General features: G+C 46.2%; 1 protein-coding gene across 43 annotated transcripts in view; it reads left to right on the forward strand.

The window, feature by feature from the left end:
- Window positions 1-16,717, forward strand: part of LOC128256191 (sorbin and SH3 domain-containing protein 1) — a 41,178-nt gene that overhangs the window by 17,059 nt on the left and 7,402 nt on the right. For 12 of the 43 annotated variants that reach the window (XM_052986369.1, XM_052986385.1, XM_052986352.1 and 9 more), the window contains 12 exons: window positions 2,361-2,561; window positions 8,447-8,848; window positions 9,607-9,705; window positions 9,908-10,047; window positions 10,131-10,203; window positions 10,405-10,437; window positions 10,876-11,029; window positions 11,093-11,213; window positions 11,541-11,573; window positions 11,983-12,035; window positions 12,096-12,274; window positions 12,645-16,544. In XM_052986369.1, coding sequence (XP_052842329.1) covers window positions 2,361-2,561; window positions 8,447-8,848; window positions 9,607-9,705; window positions 9,908-10,047; window positions 10,131-10,203; window positions 10,405-10,437; window positions 10,876-11,029; window positions 11,093-11,213; window positions 11,541-11,573; window positions 11,983-12,035; window positions 12,096-12,274; window positions 12,645-16,544 — 5,388 coding nt within the window. Of the gene's footprint in view, window positions 1-540; window positions 965-2,360; window positions 2,562-2,919; window positions 3,272-3,472; window positions 3,545-6,503; window positions 6,789-8,446; window positions 8,849-9,606; window positions 9,706-9,907; window positions 10,048-10,130; window positions 10,204-10,404; window positions 10,438-10,875; window positions 11,030-11,092; window positions 11,214-11,540; window positions 11,574-11,982; window positions 12,036-12,095; window positions 12,275-12,644; window positions 16,545-16,717 lie in introns of those variants that run through there. The other 31 variants (XM_052986371.1, XM_052986374.1, XM_052986375.1 and 28 more) reach the window with 21 other exon arrangements.

Genomic DNA, 16,717 nt, shown 5'->3' on the forward strand with positions numbered 1-16,717 from the left:
CATCGCCTGACTCCCCCTCGCCCTCCCCCTCCGTTACCAATCCCCATGCCCATTCCCCCGGTTGTGGTTCCTCCGCCCACTCATCCCCGAACCCAAACTTATCCCCAGCACCACAATCCTCTGCACCGCCACCCATTGAACCATTGAATCCTGCATCCAGCACCGCTGGCGGCATCTTGGGAACCGCTTTGTTGCTGGGCCTATCCCTGCTGACCGCCTGGAACAAGTTCAGTTAGTTCATCCGCCCACTCACATTGATCACTTCGCAAACTTGATCTTAAGAGGTATCAATTAAGCGGGTTTCCCACATTCAAATGTACCAAATTTCCATCTGTTAAAATCAAGTTGAAAGTGATCCTATCTCTGGTTTCTGGCCATCACGCTCACACACTCAACTCATTTGCATACCCAAGCCACTTGGTGTTGTCCTATCTCTCTCTCTCCCTCTTTTGTATATCTTTATCTCTCTCTCTCTATCTCGCCCTATCTCGTTTTGATTGTTCATTGTGCGCGAATTGCAATCCTACTTAATCCACACAGACGAGGCCACAGATGCGGGCTCCAGGAGCAGTACAATGCAGCATCAGATAAATCGCTTCAGCGATCCGCAGGCGGGAAAATTCGGTGCTAATTTGAACGAGTTTTTCGCCGGATCACCCTTCCGATCGAAAATCTTCGAAGAGTTCGACAAGTACTGGCGAAACTTCGAGCACTCCGCCTCGAACACTTTCTAGGGCCATCCTGAACCACAAGCCGAATGCTTTGACCCCTGACCCCCCGCCCACTTCCAAAAAACGCCTACCTCGCCCCCTGCAGCTGCATGCAGCATCCCCCCACTCATGTCAAAATAAATGAAATGTACAAGTTACAGATTTGTCCAAATTGCGTTTGTGAAACTTTGTTAAATGTTTGAAACATTAAAAATTATATTAATACCATAGCAATAAAGCGAAACCGAAAATTATATTTAGTGTTGTTTAATGTTTAATAAACGAAATTATTTGATTAACCAAAAATTGTTTACTTAATTTGAGTATTTTCGTTGCATTCATATCGACATTTGTATATATTCCGCATGCGATTCCTTCTAGTTGTTTTGTATGTCTGATGTGTCCCAAGAGAGAGACGATGTGCTTGAAAATCAAAACTAATCCATATTTGTGTGTAGTATAGGTGCGGTTGGGAAATATCAGACTGGCGTAAACAAAATGTTTTGGGAAATATGTGCAAGACCATTTTCGTCTTATGACTTTTGGAAACGCTTCGAGTTTGTATAACAATACCTTAATGGTTGTAAATTATTTCATATTTATCAAAAACCAATAAAAATTATTACAAATTATACAAACTTAAATACAATACAATACAATTATGAACATTATTGTCATTCATTTCTAAGCGCATATCCTAGAAAACAAACCTTTCTGATATTATTCCAACTTACCGCACATAATTGTTAAATCTTAAGCTTAAGTTTAGACATTAATCATTTGGCTTTGTAATCCGCAAGCTTTCGCTTAAGACTCTGTGCTCAAATGCCCGAGGGCTGAAATCGGCTTTACCCTTTACCCTCTACCCTATCCTTCCATTCTATCCCCCTAAGTCGACTTTTCCGCCCCCCAAGAATCGCAAACATGCTCAAGAAACGAGAACGAAGTAAGCAAAAGACAAGCGAAATTGCGATTAAGCGGAAATTTTAAATTAATTCCATTCAATTGCATGGACACAAAGTGCAGTCCGACAGACGATCCGTTTGTTTAAACGAGAATTACGGAATCGGGGGCAATTGAGCTAGAGCGTCTACACAAAGAAAAAATAGTACTAAATGGTTATCAAAGAGTATCTGCGGCAATATCAGTCGTTAATAATAAATCGTAGTCTCTTAATATATATAGAAAATCTTTTGAAAACTTATTCCTTTTGAAAAGGAATGGAAATACTTAATTTTGTTCCTAATTTAGCAAAATACTGTTGGAAAAATGGCTTTAAATGTTTGATACATTTTTAAAAGATTTCATTGCTTAAAAATTAAAAAAAAATATGTCAAGTTCTGTTGGCAAATTAGAAAGTTTTACTTTTACCCATTTTATTATGTTTTTTTTAAAGAACATGAAACATTTAAAAAATCAAAACACAATTTTAGATAGTATAAAAATGATAACAGTGATAAATATTTTTACTTTCACTGACCATAAGTAAATAACAGCAAAGACAGATACAAATTTATAAAAATTTGCCCATGTGGACTAAGTATTTTTCTCTGTGTACGAGCGAATATGCATGCTGAAATTGGAACAGGGACGGGGACAACGAACGGACTACGCTAGAAGGCGAAGATCTAACCGAATGCTATCGTTCAGACAGAGCCACCGCATCAGGGGCGGACGCAGGAGCGGTAATGGGTGTCCGGCTGCGACCACGCCCACCCAAGCAGACGCGCTTCCTCCTCAACGCCCAGCAGCTGCAGCAGCAGCGGCAGCGACGCAGCTGGTCGGAAAGCGATCTTCTCAGGGAGATCGACAGCGAACTGCAGCTGGCCAAGGGCTTCCTCTACGCCAATGGTGTGTCAGAAAAACCCCAGAACCCCAGCCTCCCCCATCCATCCCCGCCCCTGTTCTCTAATTGTCTAACCCCTTCTCGGTATATTTTTTATTATGTTAAGTTTATTTTTAGCCAAATCGCTTGCCTGCCTGAAAGTAGGCAACATTTTTCGTTCGTTTTGTTTCAGCACATTGCGTATACGACACGGCGGCTCCTTCTTGGTCACTTGCCACACTCGGCCATATACACATATCTCTTTATATATTTATCTTTATCTGCACTGTGTCCATAATTTATGACCCACTTGAGTCGAAGACCTCACCCGTACTCACACCCCGAAGATCGCTCTTTTTTGGCTTCCTCTCCGCTGTCTCTGTTTACGAAAGCATACAAAAAAATGTTGTTTATACTGGGCGAAACGGAAAAAAATACGAATTTTTCATCTGAGAACGAGAACGTGAACCGTTCAACAAATTTGTTGTCTTGCGCTCGCACACAAATTGAGATTTTTCGGCTGGGATTTTCGGTGGGCCTCTAGACTACGAAAGTCCAAGCAACCTGACCGAAAATTCAACCGTTTCGTAGTCGTAGTCGTCGTCGTGTTAAAGTCGTGTGAGCAACGCGAAGGCGCGTCAGAAAATAGAAATATAGAATAGTCCGAAGTTGGCAATTGGAAATTGGAAATCAAAAAGAAGTCGCTTCTATATTTCCACAGCAGAAATGGGGCAGGGTTAGTTGAGTGTTTTGTATTCGAATTTGTTTGTGTTATCCCCAAAATTGTTGCCACTTCCTCGACGGCTGCCCAGTGAAAAGATCGAAAATATCGAAAAGATACAAAGATGCACGAAGTGCAACCGAAGTGAAGTGTATTTAGTGAATGGTATTCCCGATTAAAGCGCCGATTTGGCCATTTGCAATTTGATTTTTGCAGAGCATACACCACAAAGCACGGGCACCGCGATGTTTGCACCCAAATTCAAGGCGCGCGCGCCACCAGGCTCAGGTAAATTGTATCTGGCGGATGCGTTTTGCATCCCGCGGATGCACCCACGTCAAGTGTGACAAATGGCCAACATGACGTTTTCAGTGGGCTGTCTTTGATGATTCGCTGGCAGACGAGTTGAGTGGATCTTTCGCCGCGATTTCCCCAGTCAACTTTCCACCTTTCGACTGGTTCATTTCCAAATTTATTGCTCGTATTTATAGATCATTTTTTCTGTTTTTGTGTGTTAGCTCTTCCATTTTTTGTTTCCTTTGGAAATTTGGACTGAACTTGATTTCGCCTTTGGCAGTTGCGATTGTTTATTTTAAATATTTCACATTAGTTGATGTTAATTGTGCACAGACCAAAATTTCCACATGATTTAGGCAAGCGTTTTGGAAAATCCAAACTGGAAACGAGGTGCGCCATTGCTAAATTTACGAAATGACGTAAAATCCGAGGGAGAAAATGCGGAATATTTATTACAATATTTGCAATGTTCTCAATTGTTGTTCGCTTTTCGTGTTAGCCGCCCACGCGGATGCCGCCTTTTACAGTCTCCAATAAAAATGCCAGCTAAATAAGATCAACACGGAGAGGAGCGTACTCTGCCATGTCGCCATCACGACCCATTTGATGATGTTTTAGGCCAGTCCGTTGGACTGATTTTCCATTCAGCAGAATCCGCCGGGGCCATAAAACCCCTTTTTGGATTTTCAGATTTACGGGGGCGTACCCAAATCCATCAAAACGTTCATTCCTTGATTCGCGTCATCTGATGGTATTATCTATGCTTTGGAAATTTCGATATCCTACACATTTATTTAAAGCATTAATTTGTATGTTGTTATTTTTAACATTTTCCCCTTTCGTTTTCTTTTTTGTTGTCTTTGGCTCAGCCGTTTTTTGCCCATGCCAAAGAATGGAAAATATAAATTTTAAGACTTTTAGTGAGTGAAAATAATTTATAGTCCGGTATAAATTCAGTTGAACTTGAACGAAACGATTCCTTTGCTTAGCTGCTGGTCGGGAAATAGCGATTTAATTTTGTTTGATGACGTTGCCATCGGTGGGATTATCAATCTGTTTAGAAGAGCTCTTAAGAGTATAGATTGGAAAAGAATTTGGAAATCACGATGAGTAAATAGGTAAATGGGTGGATAGATGAAAGCACAAATTAAACTGGCGTGAGATACATTTTTATTATCATCTCACGAACTGACTTAGCCTGTGAATATTTTTATAATTTTCTTTCTTATTGAGATGCAATAAATAGGTATCTAACCGATAAATACCTATGATTTCTGTATCTAGAACATTTTATAATGATTTATTGGTATTTATATAACCAAAATTAAAGATTCAAAGATTTTTTGGAATTTATCCGATTCCTTTGATTCCATGCCCTTCTTATAAACACAATTACTTACCGTGAATGATGATCTCTGTTCTTTTAAATTATGTTTATCATTATGTTTGCAACTACAGCTTTTCCAATCAGTTCCGACTGCACCGCAAATATGCACTCCATAAATAACAAACAAAGTTGAGGAGTTCCCGCCTTCTCCACAAGCCACACGCAGACGGACTCCCCCTAAATTCCACATAAATCAACTCAGGAAATGCTCTTAATTTGCCAGAGGCAGCCGCACCCATTTCGATTCTCATTCCCATTCCCATTCCCATTTCCAATTGACAGGTCGCACTCTGACTCGGAACTCCCGATGCCAACTCCCATTTTCCAATCTGTGACAGGTTGCATAGAGCACCCAGCCACTCCTCCCCAAACTATTTTCCCCATCACCTTTTGTGTGAATTTTACAAGGCCGCAGCGAGCATATGGGTTCCGCTATTAGAAAAACATTTTACAAACTATCCAGAGTTAAAATTAAATGGTTTCCTCATGGCAGGTACACTGTGGAAAAAATATGTGGTTGAATTAAAGACTCGATAACTTAAATTTCAGACCGTTACAAAATCGAGTTTCTATTTATAAAGATATAAAAATGGATTTATAATCATGGCTAAAGGATAGACTTTATGATGTTCTTAGAAAAATATGTTTCAGTTTCTTGTAATTACAGAAGCCAAATCCAAAAATGTTTGGATTTATATTTATGGCTTAAGGATGATGCTAATGAAGTTCTCAGAAAAATAAATTTTAGTTTCATGTGGTTACAGTAGCCAAATCCAAAATAGTTTATGGTTACCAGAATATGGGAAACATTTTTTTGGAACCAAGTTAAACATAATTTGCTAAGAAGACTTCTTCATTTTTTATTGCTTACATTTTCATCGAAAAATTTGTATAGCTTATATTTAAGTTAGGAAATCTTTCTTTCTGATTTCAAAGCAAAAATCTAAATTTCAGAGTGTTTTTTCTCTGTGGAGTCGCCTTTTCTGTTGTTTTTCGAATTTTTTCTTGTTCGCAAATCGATAAATTTGAAATGAATTGCCCCGAACAACGAAAGCCAGCGAAATGCGGCTTCTGCTCGACTGCGGGCGCTCCTTGCGGGTGTGTCGCGCTCTCAAGTGCCACTATTAACATTTTTCCAAGCGAATTTTCGATTTTTCGAATTTTCCGTCTGATTTGTTCTAAAGCCAAAGTAGCAGCAGCAGCAGCAGCAGCAGCAGTAGCGTCAGTGGCCACCGGAAGTGCCAAGCCAAGCCAAGTCAAGCCAAACCAATCGAGTTGGCTTTGTGTGTTTGAGTTTGCTTTTTGTTTTGGGTTTGCTTTTTGTCTGGCTTTGCCGAAGAGTTGTTTTGATATTTTGATGTTTTGTTGTGACTTTTGTGACTTTTGTGAGCTGCTTCACTGTACTCCGGCGCACACACTTCCGTTCCATTTCGCATTGCACGCATAATTGGCGTTTCCCCCTCTCTAGAGTATCCCCTGTCTCCGGTTGATCGAGCACGGAGCAGCCAGAATAGTAATTGATCTGCTATTTGGGGATTGTGCTGATGGGGCGGAGGAGCGGAGTAGCCGCCATCGGCAACTGGGTGTGTTTGCCTTTTGTTTTTCCCTGCCCATGGCCATTCCCATTCCCATTCCCAATCCGAATCTGAATCCGAATCCGAATCGGAATCCATCCCCATTCCCGGGCTTTTATGGTAGCTCTGCTCGACGCTGGCGAGTCACGCAAAATTCAGTTCGCCTCGAGCCGTGCGCGGAGTCAGCAACTCAATCAGCAAATCGCTCTCGAAATCGGTGACCAGTGCCATCCGTATCCGCAAGCGGTGCAATCTGTGCAATCAATCTCCTTAGGTAATTCCCTCGGATAAGATCGACTGATACTAATAACAATGTGAGTGACTCAGAGGATCTCGATCGCAGTGTGTGCGAGAGTTTGATTGACATTTGCAAGGAGAAATTTCCTTTTGATTCGATTGTATAATTCAATTAAGTGCTGATTGAATAAAGACGTCAGCGCGCCCACGTCCGAAACACCAGCATCAGCACCACCTTCACCACCTCCCCCTAACAGTTTCCCCCACCGCCCCAGTGAAACCCAAGAAATCCGCTAACGAATATCGAGGCAGCACTGAACAAACTGCTCCTCGGCCAAATACGTGTCAATGTCTCGAAGGCAATGCGCCTAGGGCATCTCTATCTGTATCTGTTTCTGAATCGGTATATGTATCTGTGATCTCGGGGTGTTTGTTTGTGGTTTTTGTTTTTTTACAGGTGGCATATAAATCTGTAGAATGAAAGATTTTGGCTAGACCCAATGTAAAGCCGCACAGACATCGCGGGGGTTAGTTGACAAGTCATAAGATTATACTGCCAGAATAAATCCACAATTGGCGGCAATTTGTTCTCATTACGGTAAAGATAAGCGAATGATTTGCACCGATTTAAAATGGTTAACCGGTGGTTAAAATGGATGATTAGCTTCAAATTTTATAACCTACTTAAATATAAATTGAGTTAAAATTGCTCTCCTAAATTACAGATAAGATTTGGAGTTGTAAGTTGAACTGAATTTTTTAGGATTCCAATAGTTATAAAACTAAAATTCAACTTTTAATTTTGTTTTAAAGGATTTGAGTTCCTTAAACTCTTTCATAGTTTGCCATAAATATTTTATTAATTAATGTCTTAATTAAAGCAATCTTCATTGATTATAATATATTTTATTTTTCTTTTGGAAATATTTTCCCTTGAAAAGGCTTTAAGTACAAAAACATTTGATTTAAATATTTCATGGTACATTTTATTGAAAACAAACTGATACTGATTTGAAAAGATAAAAACTATTTTTTTTTTAATATTTTTGCAGTTTGCGATAGCTTTGTATAAAACTTTACAGTTTACCTAATACTTCTTATAATGCTTTTTAGTTATGTGGCAAATTTTTACAAATTGTCAGATTGTCAAATGAAAGTTATAAGAGAAACGTTTTAAAAAATGGGCAAAAGATATAGAACTAACCTTGGTAGCACACCTCGCCCAGTTCTTTAACGGCACGGGAATATAAATTTATACTATTTCTCTGCATGTGTGTGCTTTTTTGTGAATGCTAAACATGCGCCAAATGCGATGACTCATTCCATCCGTGTGAGAGAGGCGTCAGTGTGCGTCTCTGTCTCGGTGTGTGTGTATGTGAGTGTGTGTGTTGGCCAAATTTTGAATGGCTGCCAAATGGCGGCTTCCTCGGTCGCCGTCGTATTAATTATGGCTGTTCCACGTCGCTGTGTTTGTTTGTCGATTTGTCTTCGCTCGGTTTGTTGACTGCCCAAGAAACTATTTTCGAGGAGATCTGCGGTTTAAGCACAGCCAGCGAGCATAAATTTGTTGACAAGTGTAAATGTCGGGGCGGGAAACTCAATCTCTGAACTGGCCGTCGCCCCTGAAAATGTCATCAGGCACATGAAAGACCCACCGCCCACAACTCTCGCTCACCCTCTGAACACTTTCGACAGGCGTGTGGACACCTTACGGTTCCACTGGCGAACTAAATCAATCGGGCCCCACCTCGGCCACGCCCCCGCCCCCGCCGCCACCCTCGCTGCCCGTTTGGACGCCCCAGCCGTCGCCGGTGCTGAGCGGACGCAAGGAGTTCCGTCCGGTCCGCTTCGAGTCGCCCACTCTGCCACGTCGGTACACGGCTTTGCAGCAGCAAGATCAGCAGCAGCCACAGAGGACGACGACCACGACCACGATCCCGCCTTGGTCGTATACCAACGGAGAGGGTGCCCCCCAACTGCCCCCAGCACCGCCCTCCCTGAACTCCGTCAATTCCAACTCGGACTACGCCGAAACCGACTGCTCCGGACACTTTGCTCCCTTGGCGCCCAGTGCCAGTGTCTCCGACAAGATCAGAAGTACTACATAGCCTTCCCCGAATTTTTTTTTATTTCGCCGAGCTCCTCTATCTCAAATCCAATACTCAAAGTAATTAAATTGCATTCCGTTGGAGGAAACTGACATTTATACAATTAGTTTTGCTTTATTAATTTCTCCCGATTAAATTTAATTTATACACTTCTTCCGATGCCTTATATCAAGGCAACAAACAGAACAAATAGAAACTGACATTTATACAATTGGTTTTGTTTTATTAAGTTCTCCTAATTAAATTTAATTTATACACTTTCTCCGAAGCCTTATATCACTTCACTACATACAACTATATTCTTAAAAGGTAAAGCTTTTATTATTGGTTAAATTTTTAAAATGAAAGAATATTTGGTAAAATTATTATTACCTCATAATGTACATTTGAGTGCTCTATTTTAGTAAAAACAACAGAACATTATTATTATAACGGAAGTCATAGTCCCATACTAGACTTCGTGGAGGCAATCTAAAAATGCGAAATATTTGTTACATTGTTGTAGAAAACTAATTTGCATTATACGACTAATTTATTTTTTTAATTTTCCATAAAATGGCAAATGTAGTATTTTATATTTTGGTTCATACCAAATATGTATATATTAAAACTTGAGTATTGGTTATTGAAATGTCGGATTTTCCGACTTTATCTTACTTGCTTACCTCTCCACATGGAACCCATTTCTCTGTCCCTCAATTCGCTCGATTTCGCTAACGATTAACTGTCGTTTATCGCCCCGAAAAGCATTCGAACGCTCTTCTTCCAACTCGGAGTTGCAGAGGCCGTTCGTGCGTCGCCAACTGTCCGACGCCAGTCGCCCAGTCTACAGGCCCAATGAAGTCAGTAAGTATAGCCGATGTGGGTAGATGTGGGTAGGGCAAGTGACCAGGTGAAGCGAGCTCATGTCGACGCACAACACTGAATGTAGCTGTGATGTTTGTGTCCTCTGTTTAACCGCAAATACCTAAACCAAATAAACCTAAAACCAAACCCTCCAGAGAACCCAATCAACAACTAACCAAACTCCAAACTCTGCGGTTTCCAGTCTACAAGGTCAAGCACGAGTATATGAGCGAACCGGAGACGGGCAGCGATCGTCCCCGGAAAATGGCACAGTTAGGGCGAAGGCAGTACGAAGGCATCGGTCCGGTGACCAACGATGGAATGCCCATCATCCTCAGATCGGTAAAGCAAGCATGTCGGGGGTCTTGAGCTCGAAGTGAGACGATTTGATATGAGTATTGTTCCTTATCCCTATCCACATGCAGGAGGTCCAGGAGCCGCATCAGCATGAGTGGTACAAGCGTCTATATCAGACGATTCACAAGCAGAAGAACGGCGGTAAATGTCCCCCACTTTCCCTTCGGTCTGAAGCATTACGAACACCATTTCCATTCCCATTCCCATGCCCATCCCAGATCATTCCTAGACCCCAAAAACTCAATCCCTCTAATGCTTCAGTCTGATCTCCAACTTATCGTTTGGGTCTTTAAAAAAAAAAAAACACTCGTTTCTCATTCTCCCATTCGCTTTCGCCTCAAGATGATTTCGTGATTCGCTACAAGTGTCCCAGAGGTGATTCTTTGATCTATAATCTATGCTATCCCCTAGTAGCCTTTCCCCTTTAGTTACCCGCTTTTGCCTGTATATAGTATATAGACAGGGTCCAGTGGCCTGTAACCTCTAGAAAATAGAGAGCCTCATCCTATTTTGGTTTTATATTTTGTTTACATGCATGCTGTATTATTTGGTTTATCTACATATGATTTCTCCCATGTTCCCGTGTCTAGCTCATTGACTATTTGGAAGCTTCTACTAAATTTCAAGACTAACCTAATCTAAGGCCTAACTCACCCAACGCAAAACCACAAAACAACGCTAACATCATGTCCGCCAGTACACCACTGGAGACAAAGTAATGATTATGATTGGTAGAGCTTGAGAAACCGCTTTATGCTTACCCAGACTGAAGAATACATACCTCGACTAATAAGTTTTTCCATATTCGATCAGCCCGTCCGTCGTACAAGAGCAACGGCTACGTGTCGGAGCCGGAACCCAACTACGATTCCGACTACTCTACGTTGAGGTACCGCACCCCGAATCCGCACCGCGTGCAGTCCGTGTCCTCGGCTGTCAATGTGCGCAACCTCAACCAGGACGAGAAGTTAGTTCTTAGTTTTAAATTCAATAGGGATTTCTCTACCTAATAGATAACTCTTACCCACAGATTGTATGGTACTATGCCAAATCCCATAAAATCGGCGCAGAACTCGTATAAAAATCAGCCAGGTCGCATCGAGAACTACACGACAGGTCATTCGTCTGTTTCCGAAAAGGAAAAGAAGGAGGTAAGTACGGCACCTACTCCTAACAGCCTCATAAACCTTCATCAGAGTGACCGAAGTGATGAGATCATTTTGCCACAATCCACTTCACCACCATCACTTTTCATCCATGCGAAGCAATCAGCAACCACTTTACTTCACTGGCCTAATTCACAGCACTGTCCAGTACTAGCTTATTGCCCCCTGATTCCCCACACCGCCATGATAATACCCATGAGGGGCCCAATCGGGTCCACAATCATGCAGCATTCACACTCACCACCCATATTCAGTCATTCAGATCGCCTCCAATATTCTAACTCACAGCAATTATTCTATTCACAATTCTAGTGGTGGGACGAAGTGATGGACATCTTTAACGGGGTATGATCTCAACTATATTATTTAGATTTAGTTTTAGTTTATTTACCTTCCGATTGAATTACTAGAGACCGTTTTCCGTTGTCTAACTAAACGGGAACTAAACTGTTCCCAACTATCTGCTTATTGTTATATCTTTCCTTGCCTACCATTTACCGCCTGCCAAAATGCCTGATCCATATCGTTCGCAAAGTGGCTTAGGGAGCATACACGCATCCCGCGAATTATCATAGAGTTCGTCGATGATTTCGACGGCATTGGAGTAAGTTTCCCCCTGTAAAGAACATCCAGAGATTATGAGGCAGGAATCATTGCAAAAGGCACCAGAACTACTAATAGAAGCCACTCGATCAAATACAGTTTGGTTTATAAATTGATGCTAACTTTTGTGTTCTTTTTTTCCCTTTAATAGAACCTAGAACAATCGAAACTATCACCACTGTATACCGAAGGTAACTTGTCCAGGTAAGCCAAATAAAATGGGATATAAACTTATAATAATAGTAATCATTTCTGTCACTACAGAGCTCTGGCCAAGGAATCCGGCTACACCAGCGACTCGAACCTCGTCTTCCGCAAGAAGGAGCTGCCAGTGAGCAGTCCCCTGAGTCCCGTGGAGCAAAAGCAGGCCTACAAGAGTCTCCAGGCAGGCGGAGAACCCCCACTTCTCGGCTTCCGCAAGCCCGCGCCCGAGAAACCCCGTGGTAAGTCACACTTGTTTTTATTATCGGACTAGTTTCTACCACTCTAATCTAATAACTAACTTAGTTGTAAGTCGCTGGGCTATTCTACTCACTAATCCTGCAAACGGTGTTGGTTCCAAGGTCTATCTATTGTTCACTCAAACTATGTAAGACTGTAAACTCTTGCCACGCGTTGCCCTGGTTTATCCCTCTCACCCACTATCACTGCTCACCTGAAGTTGTTTTTGTTCGCCCACAAAGAGGCGGCACCACCGAAAAATAAAAAAAAAAACCAAAACTAGCACCACCGTTTATGGCACTGTCACAGGCACCACCAAAAAAAACCCAGCAGTTGCCTAATCTCAAAACCCGATTTATTGCCTTCTTCAAGAAATTGTGGAGGAGTTCGAATTCATACAGATCACTCCCACGCTCACCAAGATTCGTGTGAGCACCAAGGAGCTGGAAGAAGGAGAAGAACCCTTCAGAAAACCACCCACACCACCGCCTCCACCGCCACCTCCGCCGCCACCACCACCACCGTCCCATCAACATTTGATTAAGAGGAGCGAGAAGAAGCCGGCGAAGATGTTCTCGCAGCTCTCGAAGAATCTGCCCTCGTTCATTCCGCTGAGCAAGAAGCAGCAAGTGTCGCCACAGGACGACCCTCCTCCCAGGCCGCCCCACCGCAAGTCCAGCTGCACGAAGAGCACCGTTCGAGTGCTGAGCTCCGCCTCGAAGTCCAGGCATGAGCAGTGCTTCCAGCCACCGAATGGAGCGAATGCGTCTGGAGTGTCCACCATCACCCTGCGGAAGGTGGCCACCTCGAGTTGTTCGCGTCGTGAGCCCATCTGTCGGTCGAAGTCGGCGGGAGCAGTGTCCACCCTGCTGCAAACCCTGACGGCCACCAAGGAGACCCGACTCACGCGTCGCGTTCAGCAGCAGCAGCAACATCAGCTGTCCCGTCTGAGGTCCTCCAGTCCCAGCAGACGTCCCGCTCGTCTTCTGGCACTGCGTCACTCCAGCCGGAGTCCGGTGGCCTTTGGACGTAGCATCTCCAAGGAGCGCAGCTTCGCCGAGGAGAAGAAGCGACTGGAGAACACCCTGCCAGCTAATCGCACCAACTTCGAGGCCAGTACCAACATCCTAAGGGATCCCTCTCTTAAATCGCCTCAAGAGGTGCGGGAGGCAGTGCGTTCGTATGCCACCTCGCGTAGCAAGTCCTTGCCAAGACTTCGTCACACCACAGTGAGCACTACCACCAGACAGACCATGTGCTTTCCACAAGTGCGACCGCAGACGCTATTGGACTGTGGCACTCGATCGCTGAGGAAGTGTTCATCGAAGGCAGGAAAGGGTCAGGCTAAGAACGGATCCAATGACAGCCTGCCCCGGAGCAACTCCACCTTCTCCATTGACTCGCTGGTGCGTCAGGAGTTCGTGCCCATTGCCCCACCCAAGACGTATGTGAGCAAGTCCAGAGGCTCCTCCTCCAAGGCACTGGTTCCACTCCAGAGCAGCCGCAGCGAAGGTCATGTTCCCCGGAAGCGACTGTCCGGGAAATCCACCAGTAAGGCACCACTACCACCACCACCACCACCGGTTACTGTCCACTCCTACAGCGAATCGGTGCGCGAGAAGACGAACTTCTGGAACGAGTACAATGCCAAGCAGGCCATGTCGTTGCCGCAGGAGTACAAGTTCGGTCCGGAGGATGTGTGCGACTACGCCAGTCAAACGATCCAACAGCCGTGCATCGAGGACCTTGTGTGGAAGTACGAGGGCAAGGAGCAGCAGCGTCCGCCGAAACACGTCTCCGTGACGGACATTGCCCGTCCGCAGTCGCCGCAATTGGGCGGCAGCCTGCAGGAGCGTCGCTTTTCGCCCACGCGGGAGGTGCGGGTGCCCCAGATCAGCCGGGAGGTGCGCTCCCCCTCACGCCGTCGCATCGACAGCCTGCGCTCCAAGGACAAGGAGCAGTCGCTGTTGGCCAGGGCCAGCAGTCTCAGTAGTGCCGACGAGCGTCGCAGGGCCACGCCGGCGCCTTCGAATGGACTCTACCAGTGCGGCGAACTGGCCCACAGCGCCACTTCGCTGACGCACCTGGAGCGGCACAGTCCCAGCTGTCGGTATCGCAACAATTGCGAACGTTTCACCGAGCTGAATCGCTTCTACAGCACTTTGGAGCGGGTGGGTCAGCTGGAGAGGGCCACCTCGTCCAGCAGCTTCCATCCTTTGAGGAAGGATGCCGAGCTTCTGGACTTTGACGAATGGCGACGGGTGCGACTGCACGAGCGCGCCGAAAAGGAGCTGCACTATCTGGTGGGCAAGCTGCAGGATGACCAGAAGCAGCGGGACCTGCACTTCCGTTCCAAGGACGTGGGCGCCATCAAGTGGCGCCAGGAGGCGGACCAATCGCTGACGGCCAAGAAGAAGTCTGTGGAGGATCTGCGCGACAATTTCGAGCAACTGAATCTACTGCGGCAGCAACAGCAACTGCAATCGGAGCCAGTTCATCGCCACTGGAGGCGCAACACGGTGGCCGATCTGGCCAGCAGTCTGGAGCAACGCGTCGAGGTGGAACCCGAGATGGAGCGCCACTTGGACAACGACCTGGTGAGCACGTTGTCCAAGGATCAGATCAAGAAGATCACCCAGCAGCTGAATGAGATTTACTCGGGAAATCGTCAGGTACCCGGCTCCGTCGAAGAGCAGTATGTGGTCACCGTGGAGAAGGGCTCCCGACCGAATGGCCTGAAGGTGCGCTGCAACTCGACCATCTCCAAGGATCAGCTCCTGGGGCCCGTTCAGCGCAAGCGGGACGAACAGCAGTCCAGCCAGACTCTGCCCCGTGCCACTCGCAGTCAGTCGCCGGTGGTGGTGGCCAGGGAAACCCGTGGCGCCATTGCGGCCAAGAACGCCGAGCTGACCCTGTCGAAGCCGCCACCCGAGGTGCCACCCAGGCCCAAGCCAGCACCAAGTCAGGAGGTCAAGGGTAAACCGCCGCCCAAGGCGGAAGCCAAGGTGGATGCTCGCGAACCGGCCGAGGACATCAACCAGAAGATACAGTACTTCGAGGATCGGCAGTTCGATGAGCCACCCAAGACCATTTACCACGCTCGCGAAGATTCCTCGCCGGATGAGGCCGAGGTCATGCGACTGATCAATCAGAATATGCAGGAACGCCAGCGAGCCAGGCAAGTGCACCAACATCAACATCACCACCACCAGGAGCTGAGCAACTCGCTGACCGATTTGAGCGGCGTGTTTGGCGAACGTCCGGCGGCCCGTGTAAATTTTCACTTGCACAGCCCTCCCGACCGTCCGCCCGACGACACCGAGCTCATCAGCTTTGGGAACGGATCACCGGATCAAGGCGACGGCAGTCTTGAGCTCTACTCGGACTCCTACTACCGATCGCGCAGTCTGTCGCCCCAATCGCAGGCCTCGGCCTGTTCCAGCTCCTATCTGCAGCGGGTCTACACCGGCGAGGTGCGCAAAATGCGTCAGCACTTCGAGAGCATCCGCCAGTCCGGCGAGCAGTCGCGGGAGCCATCCAACGAGCGGCGTGATTTTTTTGGGCTTAGCTCGCTGCGGAGGGCGCGCAGCGATCCCGAGATGAGTGCGGGATCCAAAGACGCCCCGGACGCCGCTACGGAGGCGGTGTCGAAGCAGAAGGAGGATGTGCCACGTCTCACCCACAAGTTCGAGGTGCGGGCAGCAACGCCGTCGCCGGAGCGCGGAAGAAGGCGTATGCGGAGCGCCCAGGACAGACTAATGCCGCACATCGACATCATTAGCAAGACGGCGGCCCTGAAGAGGGAACTGCCCATCCGGTCGAGTCCCACGAGGAGTGTGAGCAGCAACAGTCACTGCTTCGAGCGACTGAGGATGCGCTACGAGTCGCCGGAGCCACAGACCCAGAGCTATCTGTCCACCTCGCATCCGGACATGCGGGATGTCCACGACATATCGCCGCACTTGAGTGCCGACTGGGTGGCCCACAGGCACCCGGAACCCTCGAAGCCCAAGGAGCTGCCCAAGAAGCCGCAGCGGGTGGTGCGGGCCAGTTCCACCTCGCCACTGCGTCCGGCTAAGTCGCAGAGTCACCAACTGAGCTCTCGACTTACCAGCTGCATGAGGGACATATTCGCCAACCAGAAGTTCGATCCCGACAAGCATCGACCCAAGGCTCGATATGTGCCCGATGGGGCAGAGAATGGCAATAAGAATCCGAAGGATAGTGGAACTCTGGAGCGCCTCAAGAAGACGGCCATGGTGACATTTAAAGGTGACTAAAAGTAACAGCTTTCAGGGAGCAGTGATTGGGGGTTCTAAGGGTGGATCAGGGCAACTCTAGTCTATGCTTCGTTGGTCGCCTGATATCGTAGAGCTAGCAGCTGCTTTCTGGGTACTTCCCCATTGGTCATAAACTATTCGAAATTGTCCCTTTACCCGTCTCTT

Source organism: Drosophila gunungcola (genome assembly GCF_025200985.1).
Source record: "Drosophila gunungcola strain Sukarami chromosome 2R unlocalized genomic scaffold, Dgunungcola_SK_2 000013F, whole genome shotgun sequence".
NCBI lineage: Eukaryota > Metazoa > Arthropoda > Insecta > Diptera > Drosophilidae > Drosophila > Drosophila gunungcola.